General features: G+C 44.4%; 1 protein-coding gene across 1 annotated transcript in view; it reads left to right on the top strand.

The window, feature by feature from the left end:
- LOC147460543 (sterol 3-beta-glucosyltransferase UGT80A2-like) overlaps nucleotides 1–12479 on the top strand; it is a 161196-nt gene extending 148717 nt beyond the window's left edge. Inside the window, exons 14-15 of the mRNA XM_086507928.1 lie at nucleotides 11765–11914; nucleotides 11980–12479. Of these exons, the coding sequence (XP_086364054.1) occupies nucleotides 11765–11914; nucleotides 11980–12144 (315 nt within the window). The 3' untranslated portion in view covers nucleotides 12145–12479. The remainder of the gene's footprint in view (nucleotides 1–11764; nucleotides 11915–11979) is intronic.
- The last annotated feature ends 9161 nt before the right edge of the window (nucleotides 12480–21640 follow it).

Genomic DNA, 21640 nt, shown 5'->3' with positions numbered 1-21640 from the left:
CAGAAGATTCGAGCCATACTCTCTCGACATCCAGAGTGCAGATGAGGATGGATCCTCACCATTTCTTCCATCTTTGTTTCACACACTGTTACATCCAGTTTACCGGGTACCTATTGTATCAGCTGCTACACCCACATAGTTTTAGATTGTAGTAGTAGTAGTAGTATTTTGTTCCACTTCTAGTTCTTTTCTAGTTCTTTTGTACCCAGACATGGTATTAGATTCACTATTTTGTAACTGATTGGTCTCATAGGTCATTTTGGCCTTTTGAAGACGTTAATATAACATTTCATTTCATTTCATTTCTCTCTCTCTCTCTCATGGAAAGCATTGGCGAAGTGCCAAACGGCTTCCGCCACGTCTAAGAAGAAGCATCCCTCGTCGGCCACCCACAAAGCCTCTTTCATGGGGGTAGGGAAGAAGATGTCGGCAATAGAGAAGGAAATGAGAGAATGAAGAAACGAAGTGGAAGAGTGGAGGAAGGAGAGGAGCACCTATTCTTCAAAGATGGACTGAAGAAAGAGATGGCATGCATAGGAGGATCGCTTCCCTCGAGGAGAAAGTGGTCATCCAAGATTCCCGAAATCTACAAGCAAAAAGTGGGCGGCTCCAAGAAGGCGAAATTCAGCCATCCATGATGGAAGAATCAAATACCATGAGAGAAGAAATATGGGTTATCAAGGAAGGCGAGGAGAAGAAGTCAGGGGCCACGGTCATCTCTGCAACACAAAAGAAAGTAGAGGAGGCTAAAAAATGGATTGAGGTTGCCAAGAAAGGGAAAGGTAAGGAAGGTCCTTGTACACTCACTTGTAGTGAGGATTTCATAGTAGGAGCCAGACCAGTGGGCGTAGCGGTGGATCATGCTCTTTTGACTTTATCTGTTTCATTTCAGTATAGTACAACCCAGACTTCAAGAGGCATTTCACATATTTGTTTATACATTTACACCAAAGACTGACTCGATTTATAAAGAGGAGATCTATAGCCGTCTATGCATAGTTGGTCCTCGCCTTTCAGTGGAGGAGTGCACTACTTTATTGACTGAGACACTGCATGGTGCAACATCAGAGGCATACCCACACACTCAGCCGGGTCGGAGGCGACATTCTGGGAGCATGCCCGAGAATAGTTGGTATGATGAGGAGTCCAGAGAGATGAGAGCCCAGCTTCAGAGGGATCTTCTTTTAGGAGTCATCACTTACAAGCAATGTCGGATTGCTTCTTAACGCCTTGTGCGACGGAAGAAACGAGCTTACTTGGACTAGATGGAGCGAGACTTGTATCAACTGTTCTTAAGTAGAGACTTAGGAGAGGCATGGCGATTCTTTCATGAGCACTCCCCTCCCCCCGTGATTACTTCTTTTGATGTGTGGGGCCAATATTCCTCATCGTTATATATGGTTCTTGGACAGGATTCCCTTTCAAATCCTACAGAGCCATGCCCACCTGCTAGTACCTTCTTTACCACTGAGATGGTAAAGAGAGCTATTGACAGGATGAGGACCAGCAGGGCATATGATCATGATGGTCTAGTAGGAGAGTACTTTATACATGCTAGAGATATGCTGGTAGAGGTTCTGGTAGTGTTGTTCAATCGTGCCATGTGTGAGGGGTTACCTGAGTCTTGGAGGTTGTCTACTATTGTGCCTATCTTCAAAGCAGGTGATCCTACAGAGCCTGGAAATTACCGCACTATTATGGTTGGGCATACATTGGCACGGTTGTATGCATCCATTCTTGAGCAGCACTTGAATAATTGGTAAGAGGGTGAGGGTGTATGAGCAAAGGGCTAGGCCGGTTTCAGCAGGGGTTTCTCCACTCTCCATCATATTCTGACACTCAGAGCCATCATTGAGGAGTGCGGGTCATATGGGAGACAGATTTATTGTAGCTTTGTGGATTTCCGCAAAGCATTTGACATGGTACCGAGAGCTCGATTGATGCGCAGACTGCAGGAGTTGTTGTGCCCATAGTGTTGATTCGGGGGATTATGGCTCTATATAGATCAGTGATGGGACATGTACGCACTTCGAACATTGGCTTTTTCCTCTGCTAGGCACCCATCGCCATCAGCATACCAGTGTTTTCTGCAGTCAGCCCATCTGGCCAGTGTTGGAGTTTTTCTCAGCAAGGAGGACCTGCGTTTCAGCTGTGGAGTTTTCTATTGCTGCGCTGCTACATCAGCTGCGTTTTAGGCTTCCGTTTCCGTTCCAGTCAGCCATCCTTTGCCTCCGGGAAGCGGCCTGAAGTAGCCCATTTGCAGCCCGTCATCCTGGGAACATTTTCATCATGAAGAAACCAATCAGCTTACTGGCCACTTGCTGGCCGCATCGACTGCCTGCTTTCCAGCCAGGAAACCAGTTCATTTTGAGCATTGTGCAGCTGAAATGATGGACCAATCAGCTGACCTCGTTTTTTTTTTTTTTTTTTTTTTTTTTTTTTTTTTTTTTGAGAAAAAGATCCTTCTATTAGTTAATGAAACTGCCCATAGGGCTACAACCACCTCTACGAGAGAGGGCTACAACAATCATGATGGGGAGACTCTCCCAATGAAAAAACAGCATATGTACAATGAGGCTAAATCAAGAAATGGGAGGGAGGAAAAGCCACACAGGTGGACGGTAGTGCCATCTGAGTACACCCTGGACCCTCGTGAAAAAAGGTCTTTGATCCCAAGCCCTCCCTGAGAACAAGAAAGAGTGATGACCTGCCAAGCCACTTTAGCCCGGGCTATCTGAGTGTCAACCCCTGACCTAAGGAAGTTCCTGATCAGCCTCTCTACCTGGCTGATACAAGAACTCGAGAAGATCCAGCAAGAAGTGATGTACCACATAGTAGCCAACAACACCTACATCACCACATAGTAGCCAACAATATGGTTGGCCACTACAACTCTGCCTGCCAGAGAAAGTCATGCGGAATGTAACAACTTCCTTGTGATAGACAAGAGGAGGGGAGCAATCTGCTACTTGGGAGACAAGTCCAAACCAACATGACAACCCAGGTATCGAACAACAGTCCTTGGGGGAATCCACCTGAAACCCTCACCTGGCATTCAATCGGGTATAGGAGCACTACCAACTGAGAAAGCCATATTCTTTCTCCAGTTGATCAATGCGCCAGATGCACAACAGAAAGTCTCAAAGAGCGTGCTCACACCTGTGAAGGTTGGCCTGCTGGCCATCCAAGTACAAGTCGTCTGCAAACTCAACGTCCAGTAGCTCATCTCTCGGAATAGGAAGTTCTAAGCCACGTAAACCAACCTGTTGCGACATGAAAAACCTGCTCATCGCCTCAGCATAGAACAGAAAGAGGAAGGGAGCAAGAGGGCAGCCCTGTCTGATCGAATGTGTGAGCATGAAGCGATCACCTCTACCTCCTGACAAAAATACCTGACTATGTGTCCGTCTGTACAAAGCTGACACCCCCTTGATCCAAACATCTGAGAAGCCCATCCTGCGTAGAGTGTCCTCCAAAAAGTCCCAGTCAACTCTGTCATAGGCCTTTTCAAAATCGAGAAGAAGAATCACCAGATCCTCACCACGGAGCCGCACTAGGGCAGAAGCCTCCCAAAAAGTAAAGATGTTGTCAAGGATACTACACTGCTTGACAAAACCTATCCGAGTCCCATGTATAATGCTCTCTAGAAGTGGCTGAATCCTTAAACTCAGAGCCTTGGCAAGAATTTTGTAGGTTGAGTTGAGGATGGTGATGGGGTGCCACTTTCGAATCTCATTTTAGGAGCCACCCTCCTTGGGAATGAGGTAGATCAGGCCCTCACTCATGCTGTCAGGCATCTCTCCTTGTGTGCAGGATGTACTGAAAAGCACTACAGAGATCTAGGCCAAGCAAGTCCTAGTACTCCAAGAAAAAACTGGGAGTCAAGGCACCCTCACCTGGACAGCTACCACGGGGGAGTGCACTAAGAGCCGTGTGCAGCTCCTCTAGCTGAAGAGGCAGCTCAAGCCTCTGACGCATCTCCTCACTCACAAGACAAGGCATCTGTGCCCACACCTGCTCTCTGCATGCATTCTGACGCTCTGACTGAGGCTCTGCAGACAGTAAATCGCGGTAGAAGTCAGTAGAAACTGCACGCATGTCCTCCTAAACTGATTGACATTCGCATGCGTATGGTGAGGTCCCGCTGTCTCAAAGAAAGCACCTTTCACTCTGTCACCCACTTGGGTCCACTGAGATGCCTGTCGTTGGAAAGTAAACTTGTGGCGCCTCTCCTCTTTGCTAACAAGCTCCTAGCGAGCCTGCTGTAACTGCTCCTCCAACCAAGGACTATCTGGATGCTACTCCTGCATCCTCTGCAAGGAAGCAATGCCCTGTCGGAGATGCTGCTCCTCCTCTCTCGTTGCAGCCAGGCGAGCCAAAGATTCCTGAAGAAAGAACCGACTAAGTTGAGCTAGTCCCAAGGCCACTCTGTCAGTAGGAGAATCCTGCATGTCTAAGCACTCTGTCCAAAGAACCTCCACTCGCTCTCTGAGCGTAGAGTCCAGCAAGGCCCTCTCAGGGATCCGTAGCATCGTGCCCTCGCTCCTCTGCCTATCTGTCACTGTGAGGATCACTGGTACATGGTCCAAAAAGGAAGTCCCTGCCAGAATGCCAACTGTCCCACCCAAGTCATAGAAGTGGTTACTAGTACAGAAGCGATCTATCTGCGGTAGATTCACTTCTCCCACTTTGCGGTCCGAACGAGAGAAGGCCAGGCTGTTTGTGGGTCTCAGAAAGCTAGAATGCTGCCACACATCCGAAACCCTCAGAGTCATACAAAACCTCTCCCAAGCTGCCAGCTCAACTCCACGCACAGTAGCATGGCTACCTCCAATCCTGTCAGAGGGGTTCTCCAACATGTTGAAGTCACCCCCTATGCACCATTGCTCTGCCTGCAGTGGCAGAGACTCAACAATCGGTAACCAAAACTTTGCTCGTGCATTCGCCACATTGGGCGCATAGATGTTCAGGAAGCCCACAAGACAACCTTGAACCTGCATAGTGATCCATTGAGCCCTGCCTGGCACAATAATCGCTCTGCCCACAATGGTCTGTTGCAAAGAATCCGCAATAGTCATACATACCCTGCCCTGGATGCCACTAGGTCCAAAAACAGCAGACCAAAAAGTATCATAATGTCCATGCAAAAGCTGACCACAACGTCAAATGCGGCTCTTACACAGGTGATGCTCCTGTAGCATAAGAATGTCAATCTGTCCTCCCACAAGGCATCGCTGAAGCTCCTGACGCAGTCGGCCCCTCTGACGCTGAAACTAGGGCCCACCTAATCTCTGTACGTTCCATGAGACGATCCTCATGGGCAGCGAGAGAGAACAGCTATTGCTGCAGCAGCTAAACGTGCGATCTTCAAGGCTGGTTTGGATGGGGAGTAATCTGCATCCGAGCGTCCTCGAGATAAGCGTGACTGCAAAGAGTGCCTAGCCCAAGGCCAAGTAGACTGACCCGTGTGTAAAGCAACCTCCTCTGTCCAGGAGTCCTCATGTATGTGGACATAGCATGGCGGGCATTGCGTATCAGCAAAAAAGTGAACCACAATGTGTCTACATCTTGCTGCGTCTAGAGGTGTCACAGCAAACTTGGCCAATGGCCAAAGAGTCTGAAGTATGTCTGTAACCCATAGGTCTCCCATGTGATGGGAGAACTCTAGGGCCTGTGTCTGTAGCCACTTCAACACTGAGTCAAAAGTCCATTCAGTCTGGTCCCTGCCGCATAGGGGAAAAGAGAAGCCAACTGTAGAGTCCAAGGCCTCTATTCCCCTAGCTGCAAGGAACAGAATATGAACCCGGAAGCATGCTGCCTCAAGGTCTGGTGAGGAGTCGCCGAGATACCGTGTAAAGTCGTAGGCAAAGAAGTCCCACCGACGTCGAATGTCGAAGCTCGTCAGACCACGAGGGACTACTGCAAAGCGAGACGTCTATACAAGAAGAGGGGGTGGCAAGAAAGGCTGTCCCTCACGACTCGTGGCAAAGGCGCTGGCAAGAGATCTCCTAGTAGTCGAGGAGGGCCCTGCCCCCTAGGTCGACTGTGGGACTAGAGCGGGATGGGGGGGGGGGGGGGAAGACGTCTGTACAAGAAGAGGGGGTCGCAAGAAAGGCTGTCCCTCTCTCGCCAAACGAGTCGTGGCAAAGGCGCTGGCAAGAGATCTCCTAGCAGTCGAGGAGGGCCCTGCCCCCTAGGTTGACTGTGGGACTCGAGCGGGAGGGGGAGGGGGGGGCGAGGGGGATCGGCAAAGGTAGGAGGGCGAGGTGGAGAGGCGGAGGGAGCAAGGGGGGGGAGGAGGGGGGGGGCTGAAGAGGAGGGGGGGAACTCCAGGAGAGGGGGGGCTGTCGAAAAAGTCAGCTTCCATTCAAGAGTTGATGAGTCATGTGAAACGGGGTTTTTCCATTCACTCTGGCAGTCTGACCTACCCCACATATGAGATCATGATGCAAAGAGCCGAACAGACTTTGAAAAATGAAAGTAGAAAGAGAAACAACAACCCAGAACAGAAAGAAAAGGATGCACGACCCAAGCTTACTCCTCAAGACAGGGCTCTCTACATAAAGGAGGGGAAGTGCTTTGAATGTGGGGAAACTGGGCATATCTCCGCCAAGTGCCCTAACAAGGCACCGAATGAACAGGATGAAGAAAGGCCAGAAAGTTCTAAAGCAGATGAGAGACTTGGCAGAAAAGGCAGATAAAAAGTAGAACTCGTACCACATTGTGTGGGGCCTGAACCGAATCTAATGAATGAAAGTGCAAACTTTGTCGAGCAAAGGGAAAGATTAAGAAGCTCTTTGGAAGGAGCCAAGGCCAACTTCTTGAATTGGCGGCTCGATTTGGAATTACGTGCGACAGGCTGAGGCCACGGGCAGAGGTAGTTCAAGTGGCACCTGGACGGGATGTTGCCATTACACCGAGCATTGGCAAACTTCGTTTGCAATGACAGGGGTGTTTAGGGCACGCGGAGTTGTACGTAATTGCCTTGGAAGGTTGTGACGTTCTACTCGAAATCCCTTGGTACCACAAGAACAACGCCGTGGTTGACTACCGGGCGAAAAAGCGACTTTGACAAATTGAGGGCTCTGAGATTGTACTTGATGAACTTCAGTTTCTTCACTCACTTTTTTTTGGGAGAGAACTGAACGATGGATGAAGTCGAATATGTTTTGACTTGAACAAAAGAACGCCAAGATTTTCTCCACACTCATGCCATCCAGAGGGCGTGTCAGGCGAGTTACCATCCACTCGTCTTGAGGATCATACTATTGCTAATTCTTTCTATCTTTTGTGGTGCGTATACCCTATCAACTACCTTTTTTTTGTGCTAATTCTTCTGATTTAATGCTTCTTTTAGTGCTAGGCTTCATTATGGCTGAGTCTGCCCTTGATCTCTGGAGTCATGACAGAAACTGAGTACGCTAAACTTTGTGTTGATGTATGCTCATGCGTGTGTGCGTTTGGTGTGTGTTGTGCTGAGGAGCATATGTTAGTACCTAGTTCTACACCCACTATTGGGCACTGACGACGTTAGTGGGGATGGCGTGGTATTTAGTCAATACTATGCATGATGGAGCTGATGGTTATATTGTCTTGTGGGTGACTACCATGGGTCTATACCTTGCACTTTCCTTCAAAGATGAAGCTGGGCTTATCCTGGATTCATCTAGGTATACTATTGATATGATACCAGGAAGCACACCACCGAACCGGCCACCTTACCGTGTGAGCCGAGCCCAGAACGAAGAGATTATGAACCAAGTGAAAGACCTCTTGGAAAAGAGTCTTGTCTAGCCTAGTACTTCACCGTATTGCTTTCCAATGTTGTTGGTTTTAAAGAAACACGGATCTTGGAGAATGTGCATCGATTATAGAGCTCTCAACAAAATCACCATCAAGAACAGATTTCCGATTCCTAGGATCGATGATATACTCGACAGATTACAGGGATCCTCCTGTTTTAGCAAGATTGATTTGAAGAGTGGATATCATCAGATCCGAATCGCGCCGGGAGACGTCTGCAAGACAGCCTTTCGTACGACTTTTGGGTTATTTGAGCTTTTGGTGATGCCTTTTGGCCTAACCAATGCTCCTGCGACATTTAACCGGATGATGGATACGATTTTTCGAGAGTATATGCTATTTGTTGGCACTTTCTTTGACGATATCATTGTTTTCTCCAAGGATGAGGCATAGCATAGACATCATCTGCTTCAGGTCTTTCAGGCATTTCGAGATCACAAGTTAGTGATTAAGGCGAAGAAAAGTGAATTTTTATTCCTACCAGAGATACACTTTCTGGGACACATTGTATCAGCAGCAGGAGTGCAAATGGATCCGGCCAAGATATAGACTATCTGTGATTGGCCCGATTTGAAGAATGTCCATGTAGTTAGAAGCTTCTTGGGATGGTGTTCGTACTACAGGCGGTTCATTCGAGAGTTTGCAAAGGTTGCTTCCCCTTTGCATATCTTGACACAGAAAGGAGTTCCTTTTCTCGTGGGGACCCACAAAGGTGACTGCCTTTCAGACTTTGAAAGAGAAATTGACTACGGGACCAATTTTGACTTTGCCGGACTTGCAGAAGTCGTTTGAAGTATATTGTGATACTTGTGGTCGTAGTCTGGATGCGGTCTTAATGCAAGAAGGCCAATGTCATTGCCTACCATTGTTCTCAAGGCCGAAATTGACAGTACAGATATGTGAGAAAGAGCTTTTGGCGGCTATCCATGCTCTTATTCAGTGGCGACATTACCTACTCGGAGCCGATTTTACAGTTTTCACAGATGATGGGAGTTTACGCTACTTCTTGTCATAGAAGCAGCTATTGAAAACATAGATGCAGTGGGCAAATATCTTGTCACAGTTTACTTCCGGATTGTCCATGTGCAGGGACATAAGAAATTGGTGGCAAATACTTTGTCCTGAAAGCCATTGGTTCTGGCTATTTCCGCGATACATCATAGGAACTTCGAGGATATGGTCGGTCAATACGCCACATAACAGATTTTGCAGATGTATGCAGTTGAGTACAGAAAGGGGAGATAGTAGTGGACTATTCCATCATAGGAACTTCGAGGATATGGTCGGTCAATACGCCACATAACAAATTTTGCAGATGTATGCAGTTGAGTACAGAAAGGGGATGAAGAAAACCATGTTGTGCGTTACACAGTCGTTGAGGGAAAAGGTTCTAACTGAATGCCACTGTCTGCCTTTACGGGTCACCGCGGCATTGCTACGACCGTGAAGGGGGTAGAGAGATACTTCTCTTGGCCACGTTTGTGGGCAGTTGCTTGGTATGCGAGAAGGTCGAGTTTGACAGGCATAAAGCACAGGGATTGTTACAACCTTTACCCATACCCACCCACCCCTGGGAGAGTATTGCAATGGATTTCATCTCTCGAGAACACAGCGTGGGTATGATTGTTTATTGCCCAGGCCTTCAGATTACATGGCATGCCTGAGACGATTGTCTCCGACAGGGACCCAAGTTCACGAGTTGGTTTCGGACGGCTATTTCAGAGAACATAGGCACGTGGTTGCAGTTCTCGTCATGGTTCCACCCACAGACTGATGGGCAATCAGAGATTGCTAATTCAGTGGTACTAGATTTGTTGAAGTCTTCTTTGTTGGATCAGAAGACTACTTGGGAAAGGTTTTTACCTTTGGTGGAATATGCCTACAGAAACACGTTTAACTCTTTGATGGGGAAGGTGCCATTTGAGATTTTTGAATTTGCTACGAAAGTTTCACCCTTAGCACGAAAGATAAGATTTTTCTTTGAAGCCGACCAGTTCATGAGGGACTTGGTCCGGAAGGCTTTGTAGAAATTTCAGGAAAGACAAAAAGGCAGTAGATCGCCATTGTCGCGATTTGAAATTGAAGGAGAATGATTGGGTGCTCTTACATTAAGACACATGGAGAGTCTCTTGAGGAGATCAGGCAGTGGGAGACATTCACAGAGGGAGATCACTCACTTCTTTAGAGCAAGGACTCGGCAATTAGATGAGCAAGCTTCACAGCAGACTTCAGAGCCCAGCTATACCAGAGGTATATTAGTTGACACAGCCATTGAGCTTGGGAGGGCTAGACGCCCACGTCTACGAGGGCGACCACTACATCCACGGAGGCTCCATCAGAGGATCAGGATTATTCTAGCACGACATGGGAGACGTCCATTACGACTATTTACAAAGGCGGTGACAATGCTCTTCAACGACCGGTGCAATACTTAATCGGATAGCGCCCGAGGCAGGGCATCCTCGGGCATTGATGATGATGATGATTTTAGTTTTTCACTTTACTTCATTTTTATTTTGTACCCAGACATTGTATTAGATCACCAAGATTGTATCAATTTGGTCTCACAGGTCATTTTGGCCTTTTGAAGACGTTTAATATAACATTTCATTTCATCTCTCTCTCTCTCTCTCTCTCTCTCTCTCTCTCTCTCTCTCTCTCTCTCTCTCTCTTTCATTTTGTTCAATTTTCTCAAGTGAATTAAAGTAGCCTTGTGTGTGAGCAAAGTACTAGACGTGAGTTAAAATCCTTAAACCCTTCGGCTGCACTTAACAAAACATTGCACCCCCTTGGGAATGAGCAGGATGTATCAGGATTCAGAAGGGTTAATACCTTATGTAATAGGTTGGTCAACACTCTTGCAAATATCTTATACCCATCTAAGAGATGGATCTCCAATTTTTCATATAAGTGGGCGAAGGCATAATAATTCCTTAGTGATGCCCATCCCTGTGTGGATTTTTATCTTTAGGTAGATGGCGAAGCACACAAGCAATGCCCTCTTCAGTAATTCTGCACCTAGAGAGCAAAATGTCCAAAGATATATTGAGTAGATTGTAACGTAACCCTTGATCATTTGGATGTAACCAAGACCACAAGTCCAGTTTAATGAACATGGACACGAAAGACTCAAGAGTCCCAAAAACATCTTTCTGGATCATCTATTATAAAGTGTGCCGCGTTAGTTTGGTCCATGAAAGGGCATCTATTAAAATCTCCCATAAAAAATCCAGCTTTGCCCAATGATGTGCATGCTAGCTACCAGTGTGAGAGCTGATGATTGTCATGCGTAAAGCCAGGAGGATAGTACGATACGCTTGTAACGCAATTTTTAAAAGAGGGAGAACTGAACAGGGAGCTGTTTATGGACACACTTTTTAGACACTAGGCCAAGAGTAGGCTTACTATTTTGAGAGGGGGGAGATGAAGAGGGACTTTATAGACACACAACATGAGTGATGGCATGGTTAAAGAGAGCACACTAATGACAAAAGTGACAAATTGTTGTTACATTCTGTGTGAATAATGGCCAGCCTTGACGACCTTCCTAGCTGCTTCTTATGCACCATGAGATGTCCTTTTTTGGGGAGGGGTTGGGGGGGTGGTGGGTATTTTATGGATAATTAGTTCGCTAAGAAAGGAGCACAATATATAATAAAGAAAAGAGGTCTCCCAGAGTCCCAAAATCCCTTCTTGGCATTTGCGCACAAATCTTTGTGGTGTTTTGGGAGGTATTCATATAGACATTCTTCTTTTACCCACAAGAGCTTTTTATGAAGCTGTCTCCAAGTATGAAGGTAGGTGGAGGTGGAGGCTGATTTTGTTTCCTTCAGCTAAGTAGAGCCTTTTGTTTGTCATTAACATTCAGTTTTCAATGCTCATTAGTGAATGTGCCTTTGGGAAGCATTGCCTTGTTCTTCACTCCTGAGATTTACGTAGTCACCTGAATGATTTGCTACAGTGTCCAACGGCTGTTGTACCTTTCTTCGGAGATCAGGCTTTCTGGGGTGATCGGGTGCATGTAAGAGGGGTGGGCCCGTCTCCCATTCCTGTTGATCAGTTCTCTCTGGATAAACTAGTCCATGCTATACGCTTCATGCTGGACGACAAGGTAAAATAGCTGCTAATGTGGTTTTTCCGAGCATAAGGCTTTGTTTGAGAGTTTTTTTGGTGAAGGTTAAGCAAAGGGCCATCAGTTTGGCTGAAGCTATGAAAGAGGAAGACGGAGTTGAAGGTGCTGTTAAAGCATTTCACAGGCATCTACCGCCAGACATGCCTCGGGACCCTGCACCCTTGCCGTCAAAGAAACATCGTCGTCTGTCATCTTGCTTTGGTTGGTAAGTGAATTTAAAGCTCTCAGTGGCAGCAGTAAGAGACAGGCAGCTACTTATTATTAAGTACTTACAAAAAGAGGCAAGTCTAAAATTATTGAATGCCTCTGTTTATTTATTCCATAAAACCTTTAGATGTACACTATTGCCACAGAATGGAGCTTCAGTACTAGTCAATCAACTTGCCAAAATATTGGAATCTCTAAATGTGTACACACTGCTACCACAATAGTGAGCTTCACATTGAAGTTAAGAAATACGAAGGCGTTGTAAACGTTTTGTACAGAACACTTTTGTAAATTTTCAAAACTTAGTTTGTATCTTGACTTCAAACTTCAGTGAAAAGACGTGTTTGAGAGAGAGAGAGAGAGAGAGAGAGAGAGAGAGAGAGAGAGAGAGAGAGATGCCTGTGGGGCTTCTTTAGTTGGCTATCATGTGCTTGTGTGCTTGCTTTATGTGTGCGTGGCCTGCGCTTTTGGCTACCTGCAGATGTGTGCTTGCATGTTTTAGTTTTCTGTGTTGTTTTGTTTTTTTCGGGTGGTCTTGGCAAAGTTTGGGGTTTGGTTGGGTCAGCATAGTTTCCCTTAAGCTACCGCCTACTCGGCTTACTATGTGCTGTCTTGTTTGCAAGAGTGGTGGTCCTCTGGAAGTATGTAAGCAAGGGTTGTGGTGTCAATGAAGTATGTAAGATGTGACTGTCTTCCACCCTCTGGTGCTGCTACAGGTGCCAGCAGCTGTCAAGAGTGTGGGCTGTCCTGTGAAAACAGCCTCAATCTGTCTTTGATAATTTTATATGCTCTACATCTGTAGACAAAGTGCTCCTGGTCCTCAATCGCCCTCTCTGTGCATAGCTGGCAAAACCTCTTAGCTCGGGGGGTATGAGCAGCTCTTCCCGGAGCTGAACAATCGCCACTCGTGAGCTAACGTGGTATGTATGTGTCCGTGTAGCGTGGTCTCTGGATGAGCCCCTCTAACATGGTCAAGAGTTGCTCATTGTGATACATCTTTCGGGGAAGAGGATGATAGAGCTCCCACAGATCCTATCCGAGTACTGTGTTCCTCTTATTGTGTGTGAGCTGGATTAATCTATCTATGTCTTGTCCATGTGCTCCAAACCTCTGTCTCACCTACGAGTACCAAGATTCTTGCTCACTTAACTCTGAAGTCTGTCCCGAGGCCTTGAAGGCTCTGCGTGTGAGTCTATCTGATGGCATTTCTCTCATCCTCTGAGCAAGGAAAACTGTTTGCAAAATAGCTTGACTAGCATGGGTGGAGAGAGAGAGAGAGAGAGAGAGAGAGAGAGAGAGAGAGAGAGAGAGAGAGAGCGAGCAATTCACATATACATGTGTGTGTTCTCCATCTATCGGAAAAAGATGAGTACAAAGTAACAAAATGTGGTCTTGAGGTAGGGGGGGAAGTGGGCGATTTATGGGAGGCCAGGGACAAGATACATGGTATATGTGTGTGTGTGTGTGTGTGTGTGAGAGAGAGAGAGAGAGAGACATATATTTACTCAATTAGTCCAGCATGAATTTTTCGATTATTGAAAGGAGAGAAGCCCAACTTTTTTTTTTTGAGAGAACAGGAAATGTATTAAAGAAAAAAGAAAGCCATACAACTGTGCCTCACAGATAGGGCGAGAGGCATCCCTTATACAAAAAAGAAAACTAGAGCTCTAAACAGGTGAAAGCCATAATTTATCTCTCTCTAGAGTAGCACTTGAGCATAAGATCCTGCCAAAGCTGCCATCTGTGCTCTCTTTGGATAATGTACAAAGGGCCACTAGCCATATCTTTCATATGGTTAAGACAAGAAATACTAATCTTCTTTAACTGAATGACAAAGCATGTTGAATTGTCCTCCAATTTCTGCTAAAAGATAGTCTCAATCCTCTGAGTCCAGCAAGTCCCCAAGTATGCCATTCTCCATATATTCCAGAGTGGAATATCCATCCTAATGCAGTCTCCCACCAATACTTCATGTGCTGATAGTTGCATAGGATGGATCTCTTTGTAGCTCATGCGTAGAGAAAGAAGCTTTGAAGAATTATCAGGTCAGTCCACAAAGATGTGTTGAAGATCTTCTGGGGAATTACACCTGTGGCATCTTCCATCCCCAATTCCAGCTTTGAGAGCTCTTTGATCAATCGAGATGCCTTGATGCAAAATCAGCCAGGCGAGGAAGATATGCTTTATAGGAATTGCAAAGCTCCATAAGCACTTAAACCTGTACACCCACTGTTTAGAGCTGCCCATTTCTTGTTCAGATTCCTTCTCAGCTGTTCTTCAAACTCTAGAATGCAGGAGAAATTCTTGTAGGCTTTCTAAGCATATTGCTGTAGAGAGATTCCCTTGTTGTGCCTGAACACTGAGCAGGTTTGAAAAAGAAGATTTAGCTCATCTTACCTGCAGACAATTTCTTCCAGACAGCAAGAAGAGACATTAAACTGGTTATAGATCTGGTTAGGGGTTAGCCATGCTCCAGATCACCCCAAGTTTTGATTCCTGCTTTGAAACACTTATGAGCATTAATTTACAGAGTTTTCCCAAGCTTATTGGCAGCCCACCCCAACCATATAGAATTCTGGGCAACCCTAAACCTACTGCTTTGAGTTACAGCTAGAGGATATCACATCTTAGAGAGAGTAATCCTGCACATAAAATTTAGTAGTATGTCATTTTATCAAAGCAGGCTCAAAAATCCCCAGTGTCTGGCTCTAACAATCTATTTGCCAGCCATTTTAACAGCCATACTGTCAATATCCAAAATACCAAGGCCTCCCCTTGTTTTGTGTAGGCAGCAAGTCTTCCAAGCAACCTTGGGAATTTTAGTAGAGTCCTTTGAGCCTCCCCATAGAAACCTTATACCTAGAGACAACTTGCTCTAGCTGGAGCAAGTGGGTTTCCAACAAGAGAGGAAATAAATCAGAGAAAGAAGCAAAAAATGATTCAATACAAAGGTCCTAGAAGCCAGAGAGGGTTGAAAAGCGTGCCACATAAAAACTTTCCTTGTGAATTTTTCCATAACCCACTCCCACCTTTGTTCCATGGTTATCTTGAAACCCATTGGGATCCCCAACAGCCTGAAAACCTGCCCATTAGGAATCACTTTACATCCTGCTTCTATGACAGAGGTGGGAGTAATCCCATTGGAGGCTTTGAATCCAGCCTCTTGATGATTAATTTGGGACCCATTGGCTTGACAAACAATATTTAGGCATTTCATGAAAGCATCTGTTGAATCAATATCTGCATTAGTAAGAGCAATTGTGTCATTTGCAAACAAAGATCATTTGAGGACCCAACAATCTTGATACCCTTCAACTTTCCTTCCTGCATCCTTCTCTTAATCAGCCAACCAAAAGCATCTGAGCTAATAGCAAACAACATTGGTGCTAAAGGGCAACCTTGCCTGATAGACCTCATCAATCTGATTACATTTGTCAGCTCATCATTTATTGAAATTCTCATCATTTATTGAAATTCTGGCAAAGGTATTTCCAAAAAAACATGAACAAACTTGATAAAATTTTTGCCCAATCCCAAATCAAATAAAGATTGCAAAATAAATTCCCACTCCATTCTATCATAAGCCTTGTCAAAATCAACTTTGAAGAAGTAGAAGTCATGTTCATTTTCCAAGGCATGTTCCATACCTTCCTAGAGGGTAATAATAGCATCCAAAATGAACTTCCTTTAATAAAACCCTTTTGCTCTTGTAGAATGAAACTAGTGATAAGGGGATTGAATCTCCTAGCTAAACACATGGCAAACACCTTGTAGATAGAAGTGAGATAGGTAATGGGTCTCCAGTTGCTGAGATCCTCCCTACTCCCTTTTTTTGTGGATGAGCTTAACTACTCTAATGTTAACACAAGCAGGAAGAGCTCCTAGTCTAACATCTTCTTGCCACACTAGAATCAGATATGGTGCCACAAAATCCTTGTACTATATGTAAAACTCATTAGAGATGCCATCAATACCAGGGGATTTACCAGTCTTGAGGTTGCCAATAGTATCTTTGATTTCCTCAAGAGAGATAGGCAGATCTAGGAAGTGTGCTTGCTGTGGAGCTATAGTCTTCCTTCTAGACTGGGCAATAAAAGCCCTAGCCTCTTGAATTGCTCTATCTCTCTTAGGAAGACTAGAGAAAATTTTAGCAAAGAACTCATGGACTAGTTTAACATTGTCCTTATGAGACTTAACCAAAATGCCATCGTTATTTCTCAGCAAAGGAATGAAATCTTTAGATTTTTTCTTTTTCAACAAGTCATAAATGTTTTTAGCAATTTTACCAGCCCAAAACTCTCTAGTGGAAGCAAGGGCATTGTTAGCCTCAAGGAGCTCTTCCTGGTTGAGAGACACCTAAGCTATAGGAGCCTAGGAGGGGGAGGTCAGCTTTAGAGAGAGATTCTTCAAGTTGAAGAATTTCCTCAGATATCATCATCCTGCTACTAGCCCTAATGTCCTTAGCCATTTTTTTGTACTTGGTCAAAACACTCTGTATTTCCTTTATTGTTGTCTCCCAAGCCTTGGGATGAGAGGGGTGAAGAGCAAAGGACTCTTTCTTAATCACTTGAAGCTTGTTTCTAATGAACTCAATGTCAAACAGGGACTGGTCAAGGTGAGGCCAGCCAGCTTTATAGCTACTTTCAGATCTCATGAACTCAAACGGAACAGGCTTGTGATTAAATAATAAAATAGAAGCATTAGATTTGTACTATACTAACCAGTGATCTTGTAAGACATCAGCATACATGTACACTATCTAGTCTAGCTGATTTGAAGCATTCACCAACATGTTTGTTGCTCCAAGTGTATCCCACACCGACACATCAAGAAAAAATTCAAGAACTCAACCAAGTCAAGCCAATGTACCTTTTCATTACCAAAAATTACATGCCGTAGAGATCTGGATATGTCAATAATTTTTGCCACCATGTTGAAGTCACCTATCAAGACCACATTCTTTGGAAGAGTAGCCAATTCTTGCCAGCACTGAGATATTTCTCTCACAGACTTAGGAGCATAAACACTAGCTATGGTATATCTTATGGGATCAGAAAAGGTGATGGCTACCCAGAAGCCTCTAGCAGCGTATTGCACATTTGATACCAGGTTAGCCCACTTGCATGAGATTCCTATAATTGCTCCACCTCTACCTACATCATGATTAGTTGAATACCATTGAAAACTAGAATCCAATCGTTCAAATTGTTCTCAATCTCCTTGTAAGCTTGACCTCTTGAAGACATATAAAGTCGATGCATAGACAAATCTTGAATCCATTTTTTGATACCCATAGCTCTTGTGAGTCTGTAAGATCCTTACATTTGAAGGAAAAACGAGAAAGATTAGGGAAAATTATTTCTTACTCCTTTTGTTAGGTTTGACCATGGAGACAAAATCCCTATTGGGATCAGTAGACTTCTCAACCTTTCTTTTGCTTTTGATTACCTGCATATTAGGAAGAGACTCCTCTTCTGGATTTGAGTCATGAAAGTGTCCATTGTAGGGGTTGGGGAGTTTGCATAGTCACCTTTGTTAGGTTGTCTTTGGCATCTAGCTCTTTAGCAAACTGCAAATTATCCATGGAAGCTTCCTTAGTGTGTAGTTGAGTGCTCTCGATACATTCTTCAAGGTCACTATCAGAATTTGAGAGTCCCCTTGCATTATCATTAGGATCTTGAGTGGGGTGAGGAACCTTGGGTGAACTGGTCTCTCCTTTCTCAACATGAGTGGGTTTACTTGTTCCCTTAACATTAGAAACATCTTGAGTACCATAAGGATCAAAACATCTTCTAGCAGAACATCAAAGTAGGCATTTTAGTATTATTTCTCTTATTCACTAGTTGAAAGGCCTTTTGAGGATTGGGTTTGATTTTCCTAGATACCTTATTTTGTTGTTTGGCTTGAGCAAGGGTAGGACAATCTTTTACAAGATGACCTTGCTGGAAGAAGTGAAAGCAGGAACTAGGTAGATTCCGATACAACACTGTCTGTTCATGCGATAGGTTGCCTTCACAATCCTTAATAGGGGCAATTAGCTTAGGAGAATTGCATAGATCAACCTCAATTAGAAGTTGTGTGTCCCATTTGGGGTTGATTCCTCCTTTGGATTTTTGACCAAAGACCTTGCCAACATAAGCCCCAATGTTCCTTAACTAGCAATAAACCCTACTGGTAGATCACAAAAGTCCACCTACACAAGGGCTTTAGTAAGTTTATCACATCTAGGGTTGAACCCCTTAAACCACTCAAAAAAAGAAATGGGATTGTTATGAATAAGCCACTGTCCTTCTATAATGACTTGAAGAGTATTGCTAGCATACTAAAAAAAAAAAGATAATGATTGTTTGGTAGATATTCAATCTACTAAAATGAAGACATTTTTATTTTCCGAATTAATTGCTACCCATGTTTTGAGGACTTCTCGAGAGGGGCTTGGGCCATAATAGAGTCCTATAACCAATCTATCTACCAGTTGATTATGCCAGAGTCTAATTCACTTCTGCTAATGGTGACACATTCCTCCTCCTCCCTCAGGGCATTAGGCTTGATTTTCTGGCACAGTCTGCTAATGAGAAGATTTACTAACATATGGAGAAGGGGCTTCTGTAGGAAAAGAAGGAGAAACAACAACTTCAGTCTACATGGGTCTAGATACAATAAATTTTGGAGTCCGATAGGAGCAGACCCATTCCATCCATTGTTATGTATGAGAGAAGGCATGAAGCCCATACCTGGTTTACCATGTAGGTTTTCTAGTGGGTTGTCAAACTTGTTTGCATGTCCTCTGATAGCATCTACATAAGTAAGATGAGACGCCTGGTTGATACCCTAAAGAAAATTTTGAAGAAGTAGCATTTGTTGCGTATTTTCCCTTACAATGGGTCTGATGCCTTCATCTGAGGAGATCCTTAGATGAGAAGGAAGCAGGTTCAGGTTGAGTGGGGATTGTGTGTGCACAGGTCCAGCTTGAAGGGCTCCATGAGCAGGTATCGGGCTTATCTGAGACAGCTTGAGATTTCTGTTTCTAGGGAAAAAATCACTTGGAGATGTTTCTTGTGTTCCTCTAAGGACTTGGAGTAGATGATGATATCATCAAAGAACACTCCAGTGAATTTGCGGTAGGGTCTAAAGATTTTTTCCACTAGACGATTGAACGTGGCTGGTGCATTAGTCAAGCCAAAAGACATGACTAGATATTCATAAAGACCAAACGTTGTACGAAACACGGTCTTCAGGATATCATCATCCACTATCCTTATTCGATGATAGCCACTTTTAAGGTCAATCCTACTGAAGTAGGTAGAGCCTTGTAGCTTATCAAACAGATCTTCTATCCAAAGCACGTGAAATCTGTTTTTAATAGTGATATGGTTTAGTGCTGGATAATCCACACACATACAGTATGTACCATCTTTCTTTTGCACTAAAAGGACTGGAGAACAAAAGGGAGAGGAGCTACGCCTCACCATCCCTTTGTCGACCAATTCTTGTACTTGCCTCATGATCCGCTCTTAAGCTTGAGAAACTCGATAAGGACGCTTGTTAGGCGGTGAGCTTCATGGTAGGAGCTCAATTTAATGGTCAGCATCCCTTGGTTTTTGAAGTAAGTCCATAGAGATATCATCGATGAACACATCTTGGAATCCTTCTAGAAAATTAGACAAGTCTATTTATTCTTGATTCCTAACACTTTGCTTTAATAAATCAAAAGCAAGAGGATTTACAAGTGGTATGGTACGATCAGACTCACGAGCATCTATATACATGTTCTTTTCCATGTAGGTGAAGTAGATTCTCCTTTCAGGGAACTTCATGTTGGCAGCCATGGAGTTAAACCATGGTGCCCTTGGGATAGCATCCTCATGTTGGAGAGGAGAGACGGAAAAGTCTTCTTTGTCGACATAGCTTTGGACATGGAGCCTCAATTTTCCAATCAAGGGAGTAACGAAGGCTCGTTGTCCCTTGAAAGCAGTGTCGACCATCACATCATCTCCCATCTCGAAAGCGTGAATGCCCAACTTGGTGGCCAACTCCGTTGATATGAAGTTGTGAGTAGAGCCAGGGTCAAACAAGATGAAGGCATCATGCTCCCTTACCTTTCCCCAAGCATAGGAGAGAGGTGAACCTTTTCAATGAGCGACCTCTTTTGGAGCTTCGATGGTGGAAGCTCTATGAGTCTCATTGCGAGCATTTATCTTGGCACAAGAATAATAGCCGTGCCCTTGCTCCCCACACTTAAAACGTTTATGGTCATTGCAAAAAGCTTCAAGCTCTTTAGGAGAGAGTTTGTTTTTACCTTTGTAAACTCCCTTCTCCTTGGACCGATTGCTGTTGAAATTGCCTTGGGAAGAATTTTAGGCATTGGTTTTCCCATTTGCATAATTTTTGTCTTTGTTTTCCATGGGCTTGACATTCTGTGTAGCTCCTTGCTGGAAATTGATGCGCGAAAGCAACCATGGTGTGGTGGATTACTTCGGTACTAGAATCAAGCCGTTGAGAGTTGACGTATTCGGCCATCTCTTCAAGTAATCCAGCACAAAATTGCTGCTTTTGCTCGCGGCGAAGTCTATCTTTTGAAAGACAGTAGTCTTGAGATGTAAATCCCAAAACTTGTCCATATGTTTGTGAATAGACTCATGGGAGAGAAGCTTCAATATGCGCCATTCGGTAAGCACTTTGTCCTTTGCATCGCTTGCAAGAAATTGCTTCATGATGGAAACTCATAGAGTTTTCCATGTCTTTGGGGCTTCGCCATTGCTATGAAGGCTAGCCCACCATTGACGAGCCAATTTCTGGAAGTGCATAGCTACATGGCGTAGCTTGGAGGGCTCTGTGAAGCCCTCATTCTCAAAGGCCACATCAAATTGCTAGATGAAGGCCAACACTTTGTCGGTAGCACCAAAGGTGCCATCATAGGTAAGAAAAGAGATACTCTTTCCTCCCTCTTTGAACTTCTTGAGCTTTGTGACCTTCGTCATGCATGGTATGATTTTTGGTGTCCTCCCCTCTTGTATTCTCTAGGAGAATAGCCACAACTTTCGTCGGAAGAGGAGGAAGGTGAAGAAGGAGAAGAGGCGGACCTCTTTCTTCCCCTTTTCTTCCTTTGTTTCCTCTCTTCCCATTTGGAGTAACAAGGAGAAGGACTGTGGGTTGAACGTTTCCTCTTGGGAGGAGTTGATGGTCGTCTAAACCAATTGACCTTCTATTTGTTCTTGTAAAAGAAATTTCTCTCAACACGATTAGTTTGTCCACATTTTGAACACTTGTTTTATTTTCACCTTTACCACAGATAGTTTGTCCACATGTTGAACACAATTAGTTTGTCCACATGTTGAACACTTGATTTTATTTTCACCTTTACCACAGATAGAGTGTAAGAAATAGTTGTAGCTGATTTCCTTGCTGATTTGTAAGACTAGGAATGTAAACTTCTTCAAGTGATATATTATTATTTGAATGAACACTTTCGTGTTTTATTAAAGAGAAGCCATCACT

This window comes from Adiantum capillus-veneris, chromosome 3 (genome assembly GCF_014529385.1).
Source record: "Adiantum capillus-veneris isolate H3 chromosome 3, ASM1452938v2, whole genome shotgun sequence".
Taxonomy (NCBI): Eukaryota; Viridiplantae; Streptophyta; class Polypodiopsida; order Polypodiales; family Pteridaceae; genus Adiantum; species Adiantum capillus-veneris.
The sequence above is the reverse complement of the archived record's forward strand: the minus strand, read 5'-3'. Positions and strand labels throughout refer to the sequence as shown.